The sequence below is a fragment of the Lissotriton helveticus genome, chromosome 8, assembly GCF_964261635.1.
Source record: "Lissotriton helveticus chromosome 8, aLisHel1.1, whole genome shotgun sequence".
Lineage (NCBI taxonomy): Eukaryota > Metazoa > Chordata > Amphibia > Caudata > Salamandridae > Lissotriton > Lissotriton helveticus.
Window position 1 is genome coordinate 1,238,126,865 of NC_136069.1, and position 20,652 is coordinate 1,238,147,516.

Genomic DNA, 20,652 nt, shown 5'->3' on the forward strand with positions numbered 1-20,652 from the left:
GAATTAACCACCACCTGGGATGGTGAACATAATAAAAAGCAGGGCACTTCGTGCCCCGTCAATTTCCCTTCCCTCCTCCCTCGACTTGAGACAGGGAACAAAGGTAAAATTAGAGTGGAGTGCGCGCCCCCCCCCCTAGGATGGTGTCATGCCCCCCAGGGAGGCACGCCCCACAGTTTGAAGAACTCTGCTCTAATATCAGAATTAAAGGTGTTCCTCTTCAGGCAGACTCAGGGAAACTAGAGGACTATGTCATCCGTAATATGCCACCATGTGGCACCAGACCTTGCGGATACGAACATTGTGTTGGATCGCACCCATAGTGCAGGCCACCTCGCTAAGTTCCCTCACATCCCACAAGATGTCCTGACTTGCTTACTCCACTACCATCAGAAAGAAGCCATCATGTCAGCGGTGCAAGACTGGAATGCTATCACTTTTGAGGGAGCGAGGGTGTGGCTGTTCCAGGACTTATCACCTATAACGCTACATCGCCGTTGAACACTTCAACCTGCCACTGCATTCCTACAGGAGAAGGGGATTTGGTATGAGTCTGGTCACCATTTTCGACTCATATTCGTGTGGAATAACAAGACTCACTCACGCGGAGGCTCGCTCGGTACTGGGCAATGAGGCGCCGCAGGAGAAGGAGAGCAAACACTAAAAGCCATGTCAGAACTTGCAAATACCACCTAATATTACGACTGGACCTCCGGGAAGAGACTTGCGAATAGAAAGTTGGGTCTTGACTGGAATACTGCCCATTGCTTAACAAAAACAGCCTAATCTAGTGGAGAACTATGAGGAAAGACAAATTCCCAAACCTACACATTCAAACAAAGATTAACAGATTTTCAGCTCCTCCTCTGGGGGTTACTGGCCCTATTATTATTAAAAAATATTTATATAGCGTCTAAACTACCCGGAGGCCTCGTAGAGCTTCAGGAACCAATAACGCCACGAAGGCCTTGCAGAACAACGACTGCCTGAGTCCCCAGATACTGGTACCATCCTCGAGGCAATCCAGGCCTCAGGAAGTGCACTGGAGACCAAAATCAGAGAGGTGGGCACAGAAGTGACTCTCCTCCTTCAGCACCTTCAAAATGTCACAGAGACAGTTTCGGAGGCGGAGAAGTCGGTCCTGACCTTGGATTATGAAGTGGCAGATCTTAAAACTGATTTGTATTGGTTTCTCTCCACGGTCAAAACCCTTGAGCACAGAGCTGATAATGTAGAGACCAGATCAAGATTTAATAATCTTAGATTTGTGGGATTCCCAGATGAGCCTGACTAGCCCGCTCCAGAGAAATTTCTAGAAAACGGGACCAGCTCATGAATTCCAGAACAGAAGCTCTCATCATGGTTCGTGATTGAGGGGGCGTGGCTTGGCAGCCGATGGAGGAAGACGTGTGAGCGCTGAGCTCCATGTCGGCCTCCCCATTAATCCTGGCGATAACCATCCTGGTGGCTTTGAAGCCCTGATCTTGCCCGCGTCTCCTCCCGCACACCTGGGGGCCTGCTCGGAGGCGGTGGGCGCGAGTCCGCAGCTGCGGGGAGCCCGCGCCGCGCCTGGGACTTGGTGGGCGGCGCCGGCCATCTTGCGGCCTAGACGATTGGCCGCCTCCCCGGCCTCGCGTGCTCAGGAGGCCGGCTCGCGGTGGTGCCTGGCCGGCCGCCGACGGCCGCGAAGACCGGAGCCCTGAATCTCCAATCTCACCGCGGCGGCGGAGCCTGGGCCGCTTTGCCGCGAAGTGTCTGCGGGAGCACGACGGGGACGCCTGCGGGTGAGGAGTCCGGTTGCAACCCTCGGCCCTGGGGGCCTGCTACACGCCGAGAGCGGAGCACGAGATTGGGATAGGGCCTGTCCCTGCACAGCCTACCGGAGTCGCGGCTGACCGGCGCTGGCCCCCCTGACAGCTTGACATTGGGAGACGCCGCTGTGCGCCAGCTGCGGAGCGCAGACTTGGGGTGAGGCCTGGCCCTGCGCAGCCTGACAGAGTGACAACGGACCGGCGCTGGCCCCTGGCCACGTGGGGTCGGGGGGTCCTGCTGGGAGCCGATCACGGAGCCCGGGATTGGGGTAGGGCCAGACCCTGTGCGGCCTGCCGGGGTTGAGACGGGCCAGCGCTGACCCCTGACCGCTTGCCATCGAGGGACCCTATTGACGCCGGAAGGCCTGGTGACCGGGCACTGAGGACATCCGGGGGGACCTGTTTCTTGGAGCCCAGTTGACGGCGGCAGCGGTGCCGGGTGTGCTACTCCCTGGCCCTCGCGTGGCTGGGACCTTGGGAGGCCGTCCCTGACGCCATTTTGGGCTCGTGGCTGTGGACATCGCTTCTAGACTCGGAGGAGCGGCGCGTTCAGGGGGGCTCCTCGTGCTCGGCAGACAGCAAAGCGGTGAGTGCTGACCAGGTGCTGCTAGGGAGCTGCTGGTTTTGGGGAGCAGGCGGACGTGCGGCGCGGGGAGTGGCCCCGGGGCTCGCGGCCTGGAGAGTTGGACTTGGTGGAGGACGCCGACCCTGTTGCTGCGGAGGCGAGACACGACCACCTCCATGGGGAAACGCCCGAAACCTCCCGCGACGGATGACCGGGGCTCAACTCTGGACATTGACCCGGCGGCGGGTCTGCCGCAAAGCCAGCTGGAGCAGATCCTGAAGGCCATCGCCGACACCAGGGAGGCCCTGCACCATGACATCGGGCAAGTGTCCACGAGCCTGGGCTTATTGCGTGCGGACCACGGCAAGTTAGCAGATCGGGTCAAGCAGACCGAGATCCGGATTGATGCACTGGAACCCGCGTCGAAAGCAACGGACACCCTGATGGGGGAGCTGCAGCAAAGGGTGCAACTACTGGAGCAAAGGGCGGAGGATGCCGAAGGGCGCAATCGCCGCAACAACATTCGCGTGGTGGGCCTGCCGGAGAAGATTGAGGGGACAGACATGTTGGGCTATCTGGAGGCCTGGCTGCGAGACGTGGTTGTCACGGAAGGGCTATCGCCGTTCTACACTCTAGAGCGTGCTCACCGCGTGCCGGCTCGTCCCCCGGCCGAGGGCCGGCCCCCTCGCCCGGTGGTGGCGCAGTTGCTGCACTACAGAGATCGGGACCTCATCCTTCAAAAGGCGCGAGCTCTGGGGCCCTATAAGGTGGACAACATCCAGGTCTCCATATATCCGGACTACTCCTTGGAAGTCCAGAGACAGCGGTCGACTTTTCTGGTGGTCAAGAAGGCACTTCGGGAGGAGGGCATCCGCGACTCTCTCCTGTTCCCAGCCCGCCTGCGGATCATGCTGGATGGCAAATCTTCCTTCTACGACACTCCCGACGATGTTTGGAACTGGCTGGAGTTATACAAGACCGGCGCGGATGCACTTCACGCGCCTGGGGAACGACGGAGGGCACCGCCGAGACCTAGGCGGAGTAGGAGACACAAGAAACCGCCACCGAACGTTTGGACACCTTCGATCTCACAAACTGCGCTGGAGCGCAGAGATGCCCTCCGGGCAGTCTCCACCATCTCCCAGACACTGGGCTCCGCATCGGCTGTGGAGTCGGGCTCCCGGGGGGGCACTGACGAGGGGACTTCGGAGGAGTCGGCGGCTGGAGGCCCCGTGCCGCCCCATGTCACACCTGGGACTGCTGATGGTTTGCTGGACGATTGAGGCTAATGCTCCCCTGCAGTGGTATTGTATAAACTGATGTGTTCTTGCTCTGGGTTTGGGTTGGTGGCGTCATTGACCTGTTGGGCCTGGAACTGGTGGTGGGCGGCCAACTTTTGAGGTGGTAACTGTCTTATTCTTTTTTTTCTCATATATATTTTTTTATTTAACAGAAAGACAAGAGTAGGCAATACAAACATCAGGTGTTTCGCGATGAAAGACAGAATAAGGGCCAGGCGGGGAAATAAACAAACAACAATCACTGTAGGAAGGAAAGGGCCCAGCACGGGTACATAGAACGGAAGCAGGAAATAAGCAATCTGTGAATCAAGCAAAGCGATCCCACCCACACGACCCATCCATAATGACACAGGATAAATAAGTCAGCAAAAACACCCGGACAATAGAGGATCCGTGAAAGATATACAGCCCATCTCTCGTAAAAAGAAAAGGGAAAAGAAAAGGGGCCATAGAACATAAAAAAGGCAAAATAAAAAACCCCACCCCTAACCCCCCACCCTACACCCCTGCAATGGCTACGGCCTAACCCCACTAGCAGCGTGCCTGTCGCCCCAGAACTACCCCAAAGGAAGGGGAAAGAAAAGCGGAAGAGGAGAAAGCAAACACACTCCCGGTCTCCCGCAGCCCCCGCCAACAGCGACCACCCGGATACATGTTAAAATCAATATTCAGCAAGTATACAAACCGGTAAAGGAAGGATAAACAACAGCCACCCAATTCCCATCACGTTACAGATACAACCCCAGAATCACGAAAAGCTCTTATATCGGAACCCAGCGATAAAGTTCAGCCCTGGCCAGTACGGTCCGTCAGAAGAGTCTTTGCCATTCGAGCCGCCATTTTGTTGGAAAAAGCAAAGCGTCCACAAAAGTTCTGGTCAGCACAAGAGGATCGAAGACATGATAAAAGTTCATGGCTTGAGCTAGGAAAGGTGTCCAAAGACAGCGAATATCCAAAACCATCAACAAGGAACTCGTAGCCACATGGAAGACCGTCTGTAGATGTGTTAGGTGGCAGCAGGGTCAGGCCAAAGACGCTAGCGAAAAGCACGGGCTGGCTAGCCGGTAATAGGGGACCGTCAGGAGTCATAAATTGCGGGGTACGCCCAGGGACCTCGACCTCTGAGACACAATGCACCGCTGGTACCATCTTCAGCTGGAAACCAAACGAGGCGTCATCCTCAGCCTCCAGGATACCGTCCACTTTCACCATCAGTGTCCGGAACACAGCGACTGTGTGCGAGCGGAGCGCCCCAATGGCGGCCACAACGGCCCGTAGAGATGGCGCGCCCTCCGTCCGCTCCATCCCCTCTTAGTAGGAGACAGAGCCGGACTCGAACCCCGGAGGCCGGCTGCTCCGGAGTCACGGGCCACGCAAATCCGATCACAAGTAACGGGCGCTCCTCGTCGTGCAGAACACACCGGTGCCGCCAGAGAGGACCCCAGCCCGTCGACCCCGAGGGGGCAACAAGGTCTCCGGGCACCGGGCCCCCACCACGGCAGTCGGCGTGACACGATGGCGTGTCCCGGGCGTGGGTCGGTCAAAGGATCGACAGGAAAATCAACATTTCAGGCACTCCTCGGGAGACCGGGCTCAGTCCAGGTCTCACGGCCGATGTTGTTCAACTCTGACTCGGGTAGTCCAAAAATCGAGGCCCCGGCTTCCACACGGTGGTAGGCCGAGAAATGGAACACGGCGTATCTTCGTCAGCCGATAAGGTAGAAATCTCGGGATTGTATCCTTGGAAGCTGTAGACCTTCATAAACAAGAAAATCAGGGGTAAGGTCAGGATGAAAGACAGGATAAGCGAGCTGCTGGCGGAGGTCGGTGGAGCCGGGAGCTTATGCAGCCATCTTGGTTCGTAGCGTAGCTCCTCCTCCGTAACTGTCTTATTCGAGGAGGAGATGCGGGACACATGGGGCACGTTGGGGAGGTCTGACTGGGAGGAGTGTGCTGTTCACGGTCTGTTGGAAGAGGCGACAGGCCACCCCCTCCTATCTCACACCTACTGTGGGACTCTGGTAGTTACCAGAGACTGTTCCTTTTGGGAGTTAGTCATTTGGATGGGTTTCTGCTGTTTGGGACCTATTCTGGGGAGGGGTGGGGCATGGGGTTGTTGGGGAATGTCAGGGTTTTGGTCTTGGGGAGTAGCCAGTGTGCACACGATGCTTGCTTTCGTTGGGACAGTGTTTATTGTCGGGAATGGGGACCCTCCTTGAACTGAAGTGTGTGACCTGGAATGTGAGGGGTCTGAATTCCATGTTGAAACGTCACAAGGTTCACGCCCAGCTTGTCCGCAGGGGGGTTCAGGTTGCCTTCCTGCAGGAGACTCACATTGATCAAACTGAGGGGCGGGCTCTGCAGCGCAGGTGGCGGGGGCATATGTTTTACACTACCTACTCGGCCTTTGCAAGGGGGGCTTTGATCTGGGTACGGGCGGGGATTCCCTTCCAGCCTTTAGTGTCGATGGTTGACCCCGAGGGGAGGTTTGTGGCTGTACAGGGCCGTCTGGATGGGAGGGACGTGACGCTTTGCTGCGTCTATGCCCCGAACGTGGACCAACCTGCCTTCTTTGCGCGACTGCCTGGGAAGCTGGCGACTGTCCTGGCTGGCACGGTCCTACTTGGGGGGGATTTTAATTCTGTACTAGACGTAGAACTGGATTGATCTCACCCACCACTGGCGCAGGCGGCAGCTCACAAACTAGCGAAGAGTAGGAGAGAGTGGCAAAGTAGCTGGGGCCTGGTCGATGCATGGCGGCCCAACACCCTACGGAAAGGGACTTCTCCTTTTACTCCCCCCCACACGATCTGCATGTTCGCCTAGACAGCGTTCTGTGTTCATTGGACGTCCAGAGCCTGGTCCGCCACAGTGAGTACTTGACCAGGACGATATCCGACCATAACCCCTGCCTAGTGACGGTGCAATGGATGAGGCGACGCCAAGCTATCCCGACGTGGCGGTTGAACCCGCTGACACTGGAGGACCCTGCGTTTAAGGCCGATGTGCGCGGTGGGGTGGAAGGGTACTTCGACGCTAATGTGGGCACGGCTTCCAGCAGGGCACTGGAGTGGGACGCCTTTAAGGCGGTGATTCGGGGCGTCTGTATCTCGGCTACCGCGGGAGTCCGTAAGACCCTCCTGCAGGATGTGGAACGCAGCGAGGACCGATTGCGCAGTGAGGAAAGACGCAGTCACACGGACCCAGAGGCTCACAGAGCGGTTTCGGAGGCACGAGAGGTAGTGGCGACGGCAATGGAAAAGCTGCGCTGCTTTGACTATAAGGAGTTTTTGATCCGGGCTCACGCCGAGCGTGATAAAGTAGGCTCACTGCTAGCGTGGTTGGCCAGCCCTGGGTCCCGGGGCTCACCGATAGTGGCGCTCGCCACCCCAGAGGGGCACATGGTTTATACGCAATCGGACATTAACGACCAGTTCCTTCAGTATTATACGCACCTTTATAGGAGCAGAATGCCGGATCCCCCGGCGGAGCTGGAGGACTTCCTGGTGGCGGCGCAACTGCCCAGGCTTGACCCGGAGCACGCAAAGCACCTGGGCGGCGACATCTCCGAGGGAGAGATCAGGGTGGCCACCAAACACATGGCCCGCCGCAAAACTCCTGGCACGGATGGGCTCCCGATCGAATTTTATGCGGCCTATGCGGATGTGCTGGTTCCGCGACTACAGGCGGTTTACCGAGAGGCCTGGGACTCGGGGTGCTTACCGGCGTCCACTCGCGAAGCTTTAGTGATACCCTTACTGAAGCGAGAGGGAGTTGCGAGCTGTCGTTCGGCGTACCGCCCGCTCTCCATGCTCACCACGGATTACAAGATCCTGAGCAAGGTCCTTGCGACGCGGCTACTGACCCACATGCGCTCCTTGGTACATGATGACCAGGCAGGCTTTATTCCTCAGCGCACCACTGCCACCTGTGTGCGCCGGTTGCTCCGGATCATGGGGGGAGAGGCAGCTGCTCGTCCGGGTGCCGCTGTCCTCTCGATTGACATCGAGAAGGCGTTTGATAGCGTCGAGTGGCCATACCTGCTCCGTGTACTAGAGGCCTTTGGACTGGGCGAACGCTTCGTGAAATGGACTGCCTTGCTCTACGCTGCGGCCACGGCCCGTGTCAAAACTGGGACCACCATCTCGGCCCCTTACGCGGTAGGTCGGGGGACCTGACAGGGGTGCTCTCTATCCCCCCTGTTATTTGCACTTGCTATTGAGCTGCTGGCTGCGCATGCCCGGCTGGGTCGAGCGTATGCAGGTCTTCCGCTGAGAGCCGACACCCACTACATCTCTCTCTATGCGGACGACTGTTTACTGTTTCTGGCGAACGCAAACGACTCCCTGCGTGGGGCCGAGCGGCTCCTGTCGGACTTTGGTCATCTCTCGGGACTGAGGGTCAATTGGGGGAAGTCTTGCCTCTTCTCGCTGACTCCGGGGACCGATGACACCCAACCGGAGGGCGCCTTGCGATGGGAGCACCATTGCCTCCCCTATCTGGGCACCCTCATCTACCACTCACCTGTGGCCCTATTAGACGGCAACATCAACAGGGCAATTCGGAGTCTACAGGGTTGCATGGGTTTCTGGCGGACGCTACCGCTTTCAGTCTCGGGACGAGTCGCATTGTTGAAAATGGTGGCACTTCCCCGATTGTTGTATCTGTTTCGCACCCTGCCGATCTGGATTCCTGCGTCAGTTTTCAACAGACTCCGCTCCCTAACGTCTGGGTTCATCTGGGGATCGGGTAGACGGCGGGTTGCGCTGACCACGTTGATGCGCCCCAGAGCGGACGGGGGTCTTGCGGCCCCGGATTTTGAGTGGTACTACTTGGCGGCGCAGCTGCAGTGGCTCACCCAGGCGGTGGCTTTGGAGTTCCGTGGCCCGGAGAATGTGGCGGGCAAACTGTTCCCGAGACACATCATTTCGTTTATAATCTTGGGCCAGAAACTGGACCTAGCTCAGCTAACATTGGAGGAACGAACGATTCGCAGCTGTTGGCTTCGGTGCCACAGGCGCTATGGTGCCGTTCGTCCCTACGCCCCAGAAATTCCGCTAGGGATGTGCACGGCCTTTCCACATGGTGGCGACTGGTCGGCACTAGCGATCTGGGAGGAGCTTGGCCTGCAGATGGTCGGTGATCTCTACAGGGATGGCTCGCTGCTCACTTTTCAGGAGCTGCGGGACTCTTACGATCTGCCGAGGGGTGGGTATCTGCTCGACGCTTCATTAGTGGCTGGTATTCGCCGTCACTGGAAGAGTGGGCTAACCGAGCCGCCGACCTCGGAATGCTGTCAATACGTGGTAATGGCCGCTGGCACTTACAAGGCCGTCACATGCCTTTACCGACGGTTATCGACTGCTGCCCTGCGACCCCTGGATGAGCTGCGAGCCAAATGGGAGGGGGACATTGGGCGGTCTATTCCGGAAACGACATGGCCACAGCTACTACGCCGAGCATGGAAGGGCACTAGGAACGCCAGGTTCCAATTGGTCCAGTTTTTTACCCTGCACCGTGCATACCTAACACCGATTAAAATCTCGCAATATTTCGAGGGTGCACCCTCGCTCTGTCCTAGATGTGGGACGGCAGACGCAGACTTCGCCCACATGTTTTGGACCTGCAACAAGCTGGCGGGTTACTGGGAGGCGGTGACGTCCTGCCTGAATGCTGTCACGGACCGGCAGATCGATCTTGACATGGGCACCTGCCTATTACTGTGGTTCCCCCACACCCCTCGTACTCGAATTACCAGTAAATTTTGCGACTTGGGTTTGATATTAGCCAAACGTGAAATCTCCATGCACTGGAAATCTACCCAAGGTCCCAGCTACTTGCGTTGGAAGACCACTCTAGAGCGCTGGGCGAAAGCGGAGAGTGCCTTGCGGCTACGACAGGCCAGGAGCCTAGATAATGACAAAGCACTGGAGGTGGCTAGGGCGTGGGAGGCCCTGGTTGTGGCACTCCAGCAACCAGAGGGTGACCAGAGCGAGGATGAGGGAGGGACACCAGGATGAGGACACTGAGTTCGGGGATACCTCACACCCACCATGGAGCACACACTACCTACACCTACTAATGGCAGATCTGGGGGTCCTGATGCCCCATTGTAGGACATTACTTACCCTTTACAGAGGTTCCTATCCAGGACAGGAAAGAGATAACATGTAAGCGATTGGGAGGATGGAATGTGACACACTGGCTACGGGGGTGGGACTCGGAGGTGGGATACGGGGTGGGATGGATCAGTTGGGGAATGTTCTAAATAAAAGGTGTCTTGTTGGAACTGTACTGATATACTGCACTGTCGGCTGATGCCTTGATTCCTTTTTTCCCTGTAATGTACCTTCCACACTTGATTGCCAATAAAAATTGTTTTTACAAAAAAAAAAATCATGGTTCGTGATTGAGAACTCCATAAGTCATTGAGCATAGAAACCACCACCGGGTGCTCCTCCCTGCCCTATAATTGCTTGGACACTAAATTTCAGAGACACAGTCCTTTGAGAAGAACGAAAAATTGACAACCTGGGCTTTTAGTCTACCCCAATCATGATATTTCCGGATTACACCAAATTTGTCCTGAAACAAAGAAATTCTATCTTGCTATTAAACAAAAACTCAGTGCCACAAACCAACAATATATGCTGATTTTCCTCACTAAACTTAAAGTGATCTATAACTTGCGCTACCACTTCTTTGAGACTCTAGAAGTGGCGTGGGATTGGGCGACGGAAGGGAAAGAGCTTGGATGCTGATCCACAACCATGTTCCTCCTGACCAATGGGACAAACCGTCTCCGATGATCGGACAGCCCAAACCAAGAAGTAGAACAAGATCTTTCAGGGGCGGTGGACATTCCAGGGTCTCACCAGACTCTTTGGGGATTGGCTGGAGCTGCCCCGGCACTGACACAAGATCTCGCATCTCAGCCTTTGCAGGCTCTTCTAGACTTAACCGAATCCCAAATGAGAAGTTCAGACGATGAAGGTACACTGTGACTTTGACACTTTTGGGGTGGAAAGGGAAGGAGGAGGGGGAGGAGGAGTTGGAGCCTTGACAGACCAGGCAGCTCAAGTTTACCATCTGAAATAGCCCACTGTTGGTACCACAGATGTATTAGTAATGCACTATTCTGCTAAAGGATCCTACATAGGAGGTTCATTACTAATGCCCCGAATAGTTTAGAATAATGGTTGATCTATGGGGCTTTTTTTAGGCAACAGACATTTCTAGAGTTGAAGTATGGGATGGGGATTGCTTGGGGGTGGAGAAGTTATGCATGTTTGTTTATGTCGCAACATTGTGGTCGTGTTTGTTACCCTAAGCATCTACCAATGTAATTTCTACATTCAACTGCAGTCAGGGTGGCCCACTGAGTTACTGTGCTTAATAGCCAGAATGCATGGAATTTCGAGGCAAAAGACTTCCCAACTCCTAAATCTTCCATTACTCCGTTCTTGGTCATGTCCTGGAATGCTAACTGCCTAAATACTGTATATAACGGGCTACTGTCCTCTGATATGCGAAAAGAGCCGCACCTGCTGTATTTATACTACAGGAGAAACATTTGTTAGGTTTGAAGTGTCCCTTTCAGGCACGCTTCTTTTATGACAGAGTGCCTCATACTTGGTTTACCAAAGGTTCCAGAGGAGGTGCAATACTTCTTCAAAAAAGTTTCCCCTTGGTGGCCTCGGCAACTACTTCTGATTCCCAACAAATATAGGAATTGAGGATTCTCTTAAAGAGAATCAGTATTACGTTTTGAGCATTTATGTGTTACCTCAACACCCCAGTCCAAATATGAAGCGGTTAAAACAGTGATGTTGAACTTCCCACAAGGCATCAACATTATAAGAGGCAAATCGGAATGACTTGCCTAAACCAAACATGAATTCTACTAGAGTTTCCACTGATGGGAAGGGCTAGACTACTGGAAAACTGGATAACGTGCTAAATTCTGAGAGATCCTGTCTCCCTGGCTGCTAGATCTGTACTGTGAGACCAAGACAAATGGTGCTCCCCCCGAACTAGATTCAGCCACTGTTGTGGCCACAAGGCTAGACGACCCCCACTCACACCAATCAATATGTTTCACACAGATCCATCCCTCTGATGAACATGGAGAAAAAAATCTTTGTGAAAGTTCTGGCAAACACGCTCATGTGCGTTCTAACATCACTGATCTACCAAGACCAATGTGGCTTTATGCCCAGCCACAGTACCTGCCACTGTATGCACCATGTGCATGTGGCACTGGCCAGCCTCCAATATATAATATATTGGAGGCTGGCCAGTATATTATATATTCAAGAGCCTTGTGACCTTCTACTCATTGATTTTAAAAAGGCATTTGATTCTGTTGACTGGTCCTTCTTGTAGAAGACCCTTGTACATATGGAGATTGGGACTCGATTTAGGAAATGTGCGAATCAACAGGGTTGTCTTAAACCCATTCCCGATTCGTATGTGAACCCGTCAAGGTTGCCCATTGCCCTCACTTCTTTTTGCTCAGTTGGTTTGTTGCGATGCCCTGATATGGGACCAGCACTGGGAGGGAGAGTCAGAGGATAGGATAGCTCTATATGCAGATGATGTGTTGCTTTTACTGACCAATCCAAAACTGTCAGGGCCTCACCATATACAACCTGTCAACTGATATGAAGAGGCCTCAGATCTCAAAAGTAATTGGACTAATTACTTGCTGGTTCCACTCAAAGGTGATAGTAAACTGTCAGAGTTCACGTCTAACAGGGCAACAAAATGGTTGAGACACATTTCCCATTTGTATGTTTTAAGGGATGGGAAGTATTGGCCATTACAAACTTGAGAGACGTCTGGAAGGGGTCGGATATATAATCGTTCTAGGAACTTCAAACACACTTTAATCTCAGTAACTCCCAATTTTATAAATATTTACAACTTCATCATGGTCACAGATTTAAGGTTTATTTTCTATAAATTTGTTAACCATGTTAGAAAATGCTGTCCTTTGTTATTAGTACTAAGAAGATCAGAGCAACTAGCTCATATAATGTTAAACTACTTAGTTCATCAAACCTTAGAAGAAAAAGGTCCTTCAATGACTGGTGTCAGCTGCCAGAGGAGAGAGTAATAAGTACACTGCAGAGCTGGTAAGATGATCTGTGAAGAAAAAATAAACTTTTAGTGTGCATATGACAGACGAGTGCTACATTTCATTAACCAGCCTCCAGGCCAGACCATACAGCTTGGGATCAATCCTTCGCTGAAAGGCATTCATAAACATTTAACTTGCATCAAAGCATTCGCAAAAGTGTCTAATGGTCAAAGAACTTTCAACCATTATGCCAGTCTGAACATGCATGCTTCCATGCCTCAATGAACGTACGTGCAATTCACAGGAAGTACTTGGTTCCAGAATCATGAAAATAGATAATCTGATCATGAAAACAGACTTACTATAATGGATTAGCCTCTACCACAGAAAACAGAATGAAACAAGGTAACTGAAAGTCAATATATCTTCAAAGTAAAAATAAAAAAATCCATGTCCTGCATTTCCCAAGTTATGCCCTCTGCTTCTCAATTTACTTCAACTTCAAATTGCTTTGAAGTTGAAGCAGATCCTTCTCCCACCTCGCCGCCAAAACCTGGAACACCATCCCCATCCTCCTACCGCAGACCCAGGACCTACTAACCTTCAGGAGGCTTCTCAAGACCTGGCTGTTCAAACAGTAGCAGCACCCCTTCCTCCCAGTGCCTTGAGACCCTCACGGGTGAGTAGTGTGCTTTACAAATGTTCTGATTGATTGATTGAAGCAGTAAAACGCACGTATGCCACGGAGTGGACTCTTGCACAAGCCTTGGCATTATACTACAACCATGTAGGCTGGGACAAATAATCACCTTACTACATAATGCCTATAAGTTCCAGCCCTCAAGTGCAACCACAATATCAAATAAAGCATGAAGCTAAAGCTCCAGTTAGAGAAATTCTCACACAGCTAGAATATCAACGCATCATTGAACCTTGTACCTCATCAATGAAGAATGCTTTGTTTCTAGTAGCGAAACCAGATCATTCATCCCGCCTAGTCTTTAGACTACAGACATTTAACACAGTCACACACATACATTTGCAGTGCAAAATGCACACAGTACATCACTAATGAAAAACATAGTGCACACAAAATACAAAAACAACATTAGAATTTCAAATGGCTTTTTTCTGCCAAAACATAGCGCCTGAAAGCACAGGTTTAACCACATTCACACCATTGGGGTCTCAGAAAAGATTCTGTCAACTCCTTCAGGGGTATAAGAACAGCCCTGGTCTGTTCTCTGCCCAAGTAACATCATTTTTACAAGAAATTGACACAGACGCATTGTCCTATGTCGATGACATATACCTTACGGAGGGTTAAATCTCAAAAAGGGTTGTAGGTGGGACTTGGTGGCGTTGATGATAAACCCCAGGTCGTGTAAAAGGTTTATAGTGGCATTAGTGTGTGCAAGACTCTGCTTCTGAGTTGCGTTCTTTATCAGCCAGTTGTCAGGTAAGGGAACACATGGATGCCCTTGCGCCGCGGGTGCACGGCTACTACTGATAAACACTTTGTAAACACTCTGGGAGTGTTGGTAACACCAAACTGCAGCACCTTGAATTGATAATGTTTGCACTTACCACAAACCGGAGGTAGCGACAGGGCGTGGGATGAATTGGGATGTGGAAGTAGGCATCTTTGAGGTCATAGGCATCCATTAAGTCATTTTGTCGCATTAGTGGAATGACATCCTGTAGAATGTATCCGTTGAGGGGCCCAGGGTGTAGGATAGGCCTGAGGGCTCGTCCTTCCTGGGAATGAGAAAAAGGAGGAAATACGCCCCTGTACCCTGTAGGTGTGATGGCCCTGGTTCTAAGGAGCCCATGAGGATGACAGCGTCTACCTCTTCCCAAAGTAGGCGTTGGTGTTGTGGGCAGAGGACGTGTCTGCAGGGATGTAAGGAGGAGTGGAAGTGAGCTCCAAACAGTAACCATGTTGGATGATGTCTAATACCCATTGGACAGAGGTGATCTGTTGCCAAGAGGTGAAAAACACTTTGAGTTGACCCCTGACAGGTGTTGTGTGATCAGGGGAAGGAGGGGCAGGTCAATGCTTGGCAAGGTCAGTTCCCTTGGGGGAACCTCCTTTGCCTCTACCTTTGAAGCTGTTGCCTCGGAAATAACCACTTGTGGAGGGTTGCTGAGACTGCTGGCACTAGAAGGAGGTGGAAGCCAGTGGGGACATGGCCTTGGAGATACCTCAGTAGGCAGACTGCTGAAAGGACCCATGAGGGGAAAGCTTTCAGAGGGTGCCCACGGCCTTGGCAATCTCTGTGTCCATCTTGATCTTTTCCAGCATCTCATCATCCTGCAGCTCGTAGAGGTGCTCTCCATCAAGGGGCAGGTTGAGGAGATGCTGTTGAACATCTGGCTTTAAGCTAGAGTCACAGAGCCAGGCGTGTCTGCGAATGAGCACACTAGAACTGATGCCATGAGCGGCAGAGTCAGTATCACGGGCATATCTTATGGTGTTACTGGAGATGAGTTTGCCTTCTGGGACTATCTTATGGCCCCTTTTACAGTACTCATCTGGGAGATGTTGGAGAAGTTCCTCCATTTCATCCCAGTGAGTCCTGTTATACCAGGAAAGCAAACCTATGGAATTAGCAATGTGCCATTGGTTGGCGGATTGCACAGTGACGTGTTTGCCAGTTGCATCGATTCATTTACTTTCTTTCTCCAAAGGGGATGCATGGCCAGTGCCCTGTGCACTGGTCCTTTTTCAGGCAGTGTGGATCACCAATGAAATATGGGGGGGGGGGGTGGGGTGGGGTTGACCCTTGATCTAGACCGGGTCATGGAAGGAGGTCTTATATTTTCGCCCACCCAGTGGGTGACTTCCTGAGCTTTAACTAGCTGTTTGGAAATATCTGAAGCCAGTTTAAGCATCCCCTTCAGTATTGAAAAGTACTTCATGGAGCACTAAGAGGAAGAAAGGGTTTCTAACAGGAAGTTCTAGTCTATGGCATTCTTGGGCATCTCCACTTTATGAAAAGAGGTTGCTCTGTTGAGGACCTCATGGTACAAGGTAGTGTCATCTGACAGGGAGGGACATGTGGGATACAGGTCAGAGTCTGTTTCCATGTCATAAAGATCCCGGGAATCATACTGTTGATGCATGTCACAAGAGTCCCTGGGTCCCCTGAAAATGTCCTGTCCCCCAAACCTAAAGTGTGGTGACCCCTATGGAGAGAAAGAAAGGAGATTTTAACAGGCAAAGGGTGGGTGATGGTGTGATAGAAGCAAGGGGGGAGAATGTAGGTGGGTGAGGCAATGGCAGAGGGCTAGTGGCTTTGTTGTGCTTTTCCTGCTCTTGGGCGGTGGCAGTAGATCAAGTGCTTCCTCGAAGCTGAGCTTCAGCTTGGATCAATCTCTAGTCAATGCTGGTGGCTGGGCTAGAATATATTCAGTGTGAGGATGAATAAGGATGTGGCACTGACGGGTGTAAAGTTTGCCCTGCATCCTCTGGCACACAGGTTAGATGGAGCCGGCGTAAAAAGTCAGTCTCCAATGCTGAGGATTTTGATGCTTGTGTGGGGGTCACCAGCACTGAGAGAGGCTTTGAGGATGAAAATTTCAGCTCCGAAGGACGTTTAGGTGCAGCAGTCAGCACCAAGGTGGTGACTGTCAGGGCCGAATGAATCGGCTTCAAGATCTTCTTTGACGCCGAGCCTGGGCTTGGGGTCCGAAGCGTGTGTTTGGTGCCGACCATGACCAGGTCACAATGGTGGACCAGAAGCCTGTCAGAGGGCTTGAGGCTAGACGCCTGGCTCCTGGGCAGGGGCTGCTCCAAGTACAAGTGGTGTCGAGGGGGCAGGGAAGGAAGGTTCATACTCACCGCATGCTGGCCGGGCGGCAAGACTTCGATCTCCAAGTCAAAACCCAAGCTGGCTACGGGAGAAATGGCCTCCATGGTGGTCAAGGGTTGCAGTTGGGGTTCACCCGTGAGGAGAATTCTTTGAAGAAAAACATCTTGCACACATCCATATCCAACACTAGATGGCAGGAGTATACACAGCATGTCTATCCGCAACCACACATGCCTCGAACATATGACTTTGTATTGTTATTTAGACCGAACGTCTGATTCCTGAGAGGCGTCTGTTTGTACCACTGATGTCTGGAGTTTGGTTGTACCACTGTATTGTTGTCTGCGTATTACTTACTGCTTTTCATGTAATATCCCACATAACACACAGCTGCTGATTTCTTGTTAAAGGTGGTGAACACAAACACACTTTGCAGCCACTGAGGCAGAAAATTATACATGAACTGAGAAATAAAAAGTTAGAATGCCATTATTGGGGTTGGATGATAATTCATGGCAATGTAACAATAAAATCCGCCACCACAAAAAAGCACCAATATTAATCAGGACGTATGGCATAGGTTGTGGGGACAGCACTGCTAGGATTTCAAACAGAGCCTGAAAAAGAGAGGGACAGGAACCTCTTTATTTAAACCAGATTACAATTTAAATGGAAAAGTTAATATTAAGGGGAAAAGTGGCATGGTAAGTATCAAGAATGGCAGAAAACTACTATCAGGAAAAACTTATCCAGTCATATTTATGTATGCAACATACAGACAAGGTTTTATGTTAAAATAGGACAACTCTAAATGTCTGTCAAATTAGTTTCTAGCATTTCAGCAGGCTGTCCAATGATGCTCCATTACAGAGCCATCTAAGGACTTACCTGCCATGCTAAATTCTTTAATGCAAATTGGTTTATGTGAAATCAAAATATATGTTAATGTTTGACACTACAATTCACAAGAAGCATTTTTCCACAGTACAACAAAATCTGCATTTCACCTGAGGAGACAGAATATGGTGCTCCATTTCAAAACTCAGTAGTCTTGAAGTCCTGCTGTACACATTTAAGCTTGTGAGATTGTGGCAGCTGTGAAAGAAAATATTGCATTCATAAAAAGACCTGTTAGCAGAATAAAATAAAGAGAGAGACAGCTGGAAAAACATATTTCCTTTCCATGGAACATAATCTCTTGTCAAAGAAATATGGATATATGAATTTTAATATTATTATTTATACATTTAGGCCAGGGTGTTTTAAAGTGTTATACTCACTTTGTGTCTGTGGGGGAAACATATTGATACACAATGGCCTTATTTATGTATTTCTATGTAGTAAAACCCTTATCTAAAATGGCATAATCGTGCTTTACAAATGCAAATCAATAAGATCGAAATCTCAAAGAGCAGATATGGGAATAGAATAGAAGGGGGGTAAAGTGACATATCTACATACAAATGAATTACAAAAAAGTTTTAAACTGTACTACAAACAAAACCCAAGCAGGATATGTGAGGAGAAAGGGTGGATATCAGTAAGTGGAATGAAGATAGGTGAGTACTAAACATTAAAGTTTTTAGGAAATTGACGAAGGCCTTATCTTAGTTTATAAAGGAGAGTCAAAGTCAAGTCAAGTCAAAAAGAATGTTTACTTAGACCAATGGTCTTTAAACAACATAAAACACATATAGTCACCCTATCTAAAAATTAAATAGTAATAATTACAATATCTACAATTCCGGCATCAAAAATTCATACACCAGCCATTCAGTTAAAATATATAAAAGATCATAATATTAGATACCACTTCATACTCCAATAACTATAACATTTCTACAGATTCTAATTTTAAAAGTGCAGTACTCTAGCCTAATCATTCTTAACTTCCCCACCAATAACTTTGTATACTAAATGCATTTTCACTTTAATGTATAAGGTTAGCTCCTCTAGAAGTTCTCACTTAACACCAAAGTACAACCAATGACATTTAAACTTCCAAATATATATATTACATTTCATATCATATTGTAACTGCTAAAAATGTTTCATAAGAACACCTTATTGATTGAATTCCTCCATGCAGAGCTTTTTAACTGCAGTCATAAACCTTCCAATAGCAATTGCAGTGTCGAAATGGCACATATCAGTAAGAAACTCTACAGGCTGTATTCGGTTTACTATTCTATATTTTAAAAAAGGTGGACGTAAAATCATTTCCTGCAAAGGCAGGACCTTTAAGCAAGCCACTAGTATATGCTGTGTACCACATTTTGTGTGTAACTCACATGTGCAGTTACCATCAGATTGGATCATTTTTGCTTTTATTTTTCCATTTGCATAGTGAGGATTAACGTCAATTCTAGCTCTTAATACTTCACACCTCAGCCAACGATTTGGTAAGATATCAAGGTAAGGGAACCAGGCTATCTTCTGCCAGGAATTTAGCACAAGTTTAACTGACTTTTTCCCTCCCAGATACTGTCAGTCCCTTTCCCAGGATAGTTCTCTTCCTATAGATCTCAACTCCCCCTTAGAGACTTCAACTTGGAGGGTTTCATGACAGAGGCTCATTTTCATGTCTCTACAAACAGATATCAGATTTTTTCTGACCCGTTGGCCTATTTTAGTTCACTATACTGGATCTAATTTTTATACCAATGGAAGATTTTCTGTTCCTCTCCCTGACCCAGTTTCCCCCCAAAATCTGATTAGAGCCATGTGTGCCAATATAGTTCATGAGATCAGACTCGCCTCTAGTCTGCTGGCCTGCACCATGGAGGAGCCGGGCATGGACATTAAGGTCTTAATACATTTCCCCTCCACAGGATCCCATCCATTTTTACCACTGATACAGAGTAATTCAGCTCCGTATTGCAAGTGCGGCGGTATCATGGCAATAAAAACTTTCAGAACTGGTCTAAGTGACATCTCCCCATAGCCCCGGTGACCAAAGCGAGGGCCTTTCGCTTTTAGGGCCTCCAGATAGGTATGCCAGTTGAGGGACCTTTCAAACCAAATTCCTAAGTATTTATACTCAGTAACTGTTTCCAATGTATTGGTTCCCAGATGCAAACAGAATTCATTAGCTTTTTTTACCAAAGCACACCACATTCGTTTAATCCATATTTACAGTTAGCTGTTTATGGCTAAAATAATCCCTGAATATATCCAACTTCCTCTGTAAACCGATCTCTGTCTGGTCTAAAATTACCAGGTCGTCTGCATACAAAAGGCACAATATATGTTTTCCCTCCATTCTAGGGCTAGCGCCTTTTGCCCCCACCAGTGTCTTGGGGAGGTCAGCGAGAAATATAGAAAATAGCAATGGGGCCAGCACACACCCCTGTCTTAATCTATTATTAATTTCTATTTTTTGCGTTAGGGAACCCTCTGTATCAATAATAACTTGGGCCCAATTATGTTTGTGCAACTCCTGTATTATGCCCAGGATTTCCTTTGGAATATCATAATTTATCATTGTTTCCCATAAGCGATGCCGGTCCTCCAAATCAAAGGCAGCACAGAAGTCTACGAAGCAGCAGAACAATATTCCTCTCTGCTCGACCGGCTTTCTTGTAATAGACCAAAGAGCAAAGCAATGGTCAATTGTAGAGTGACCCTTTTTAAAGCCATCTTGCTCCGGGGGGACTAATGACTTCAGTTCAACCCAATCCTTCAGTATTTAGAGAATACGTTTTGCAAAAACGTTTTCACTCACATCTAGAAGGTTAATCAACCCATAGTTTTTGGGGAACCTTATATCTCCTCTCTTATGGATAGGTCTTGTTATAGCCCCTCTCCAACTTTCCGGGAATTGTCCTGTGTCAAGTATGAAAGAGAATGATCGTGATAAAAAGTCTGCTCACCATCCTAGTCGCGTCTTTAATAGTATAACTGAGATATTATCTGGGCCCACTGCACGGCTAATCTTCATGCTACCTATAGTTTTTTTTATATTCTCTACTGTGAAGCGTGCTCAGATATAGTTCTCCCAGTGAGTTCTATTTCTGTCTAATGGCTCTTTCCTTTCACCATAAATTTCACACAGGTATTCTTCCCAAGCAGCTTCCTC

At 49.9% G+C, this 20,652-nt stretch overlaps 1 protein-coding gene across 1 annotated transcript in view; it reads right to left on the reverse strand.

The window, feature by feature from the left end:
• The window catches only part of LOC144773280 (cohesin subunit SA-2-like), a 550,419-nt gene that overhangs the window by 207,275 nt on the left and 322,492 nt on the right, over positions 1-20,652 (reverse strand). The window contains exons 21-22 of the mRNA XM_078658214.1: positions 17,582-17,669; positions 12,741-12,824 (exon numbers count right to left, since the gene is read on the reverse strand). Of these exons, the coding sequence (XP_078514340.1) occupies positions 12,741-12,824; positions 17,582-17,669 (172 nt within the window). The remainder of the gene's footprint in view (positions 1-12,740; positions 12,825-17,581; positions 17,670-20,652) is intronic.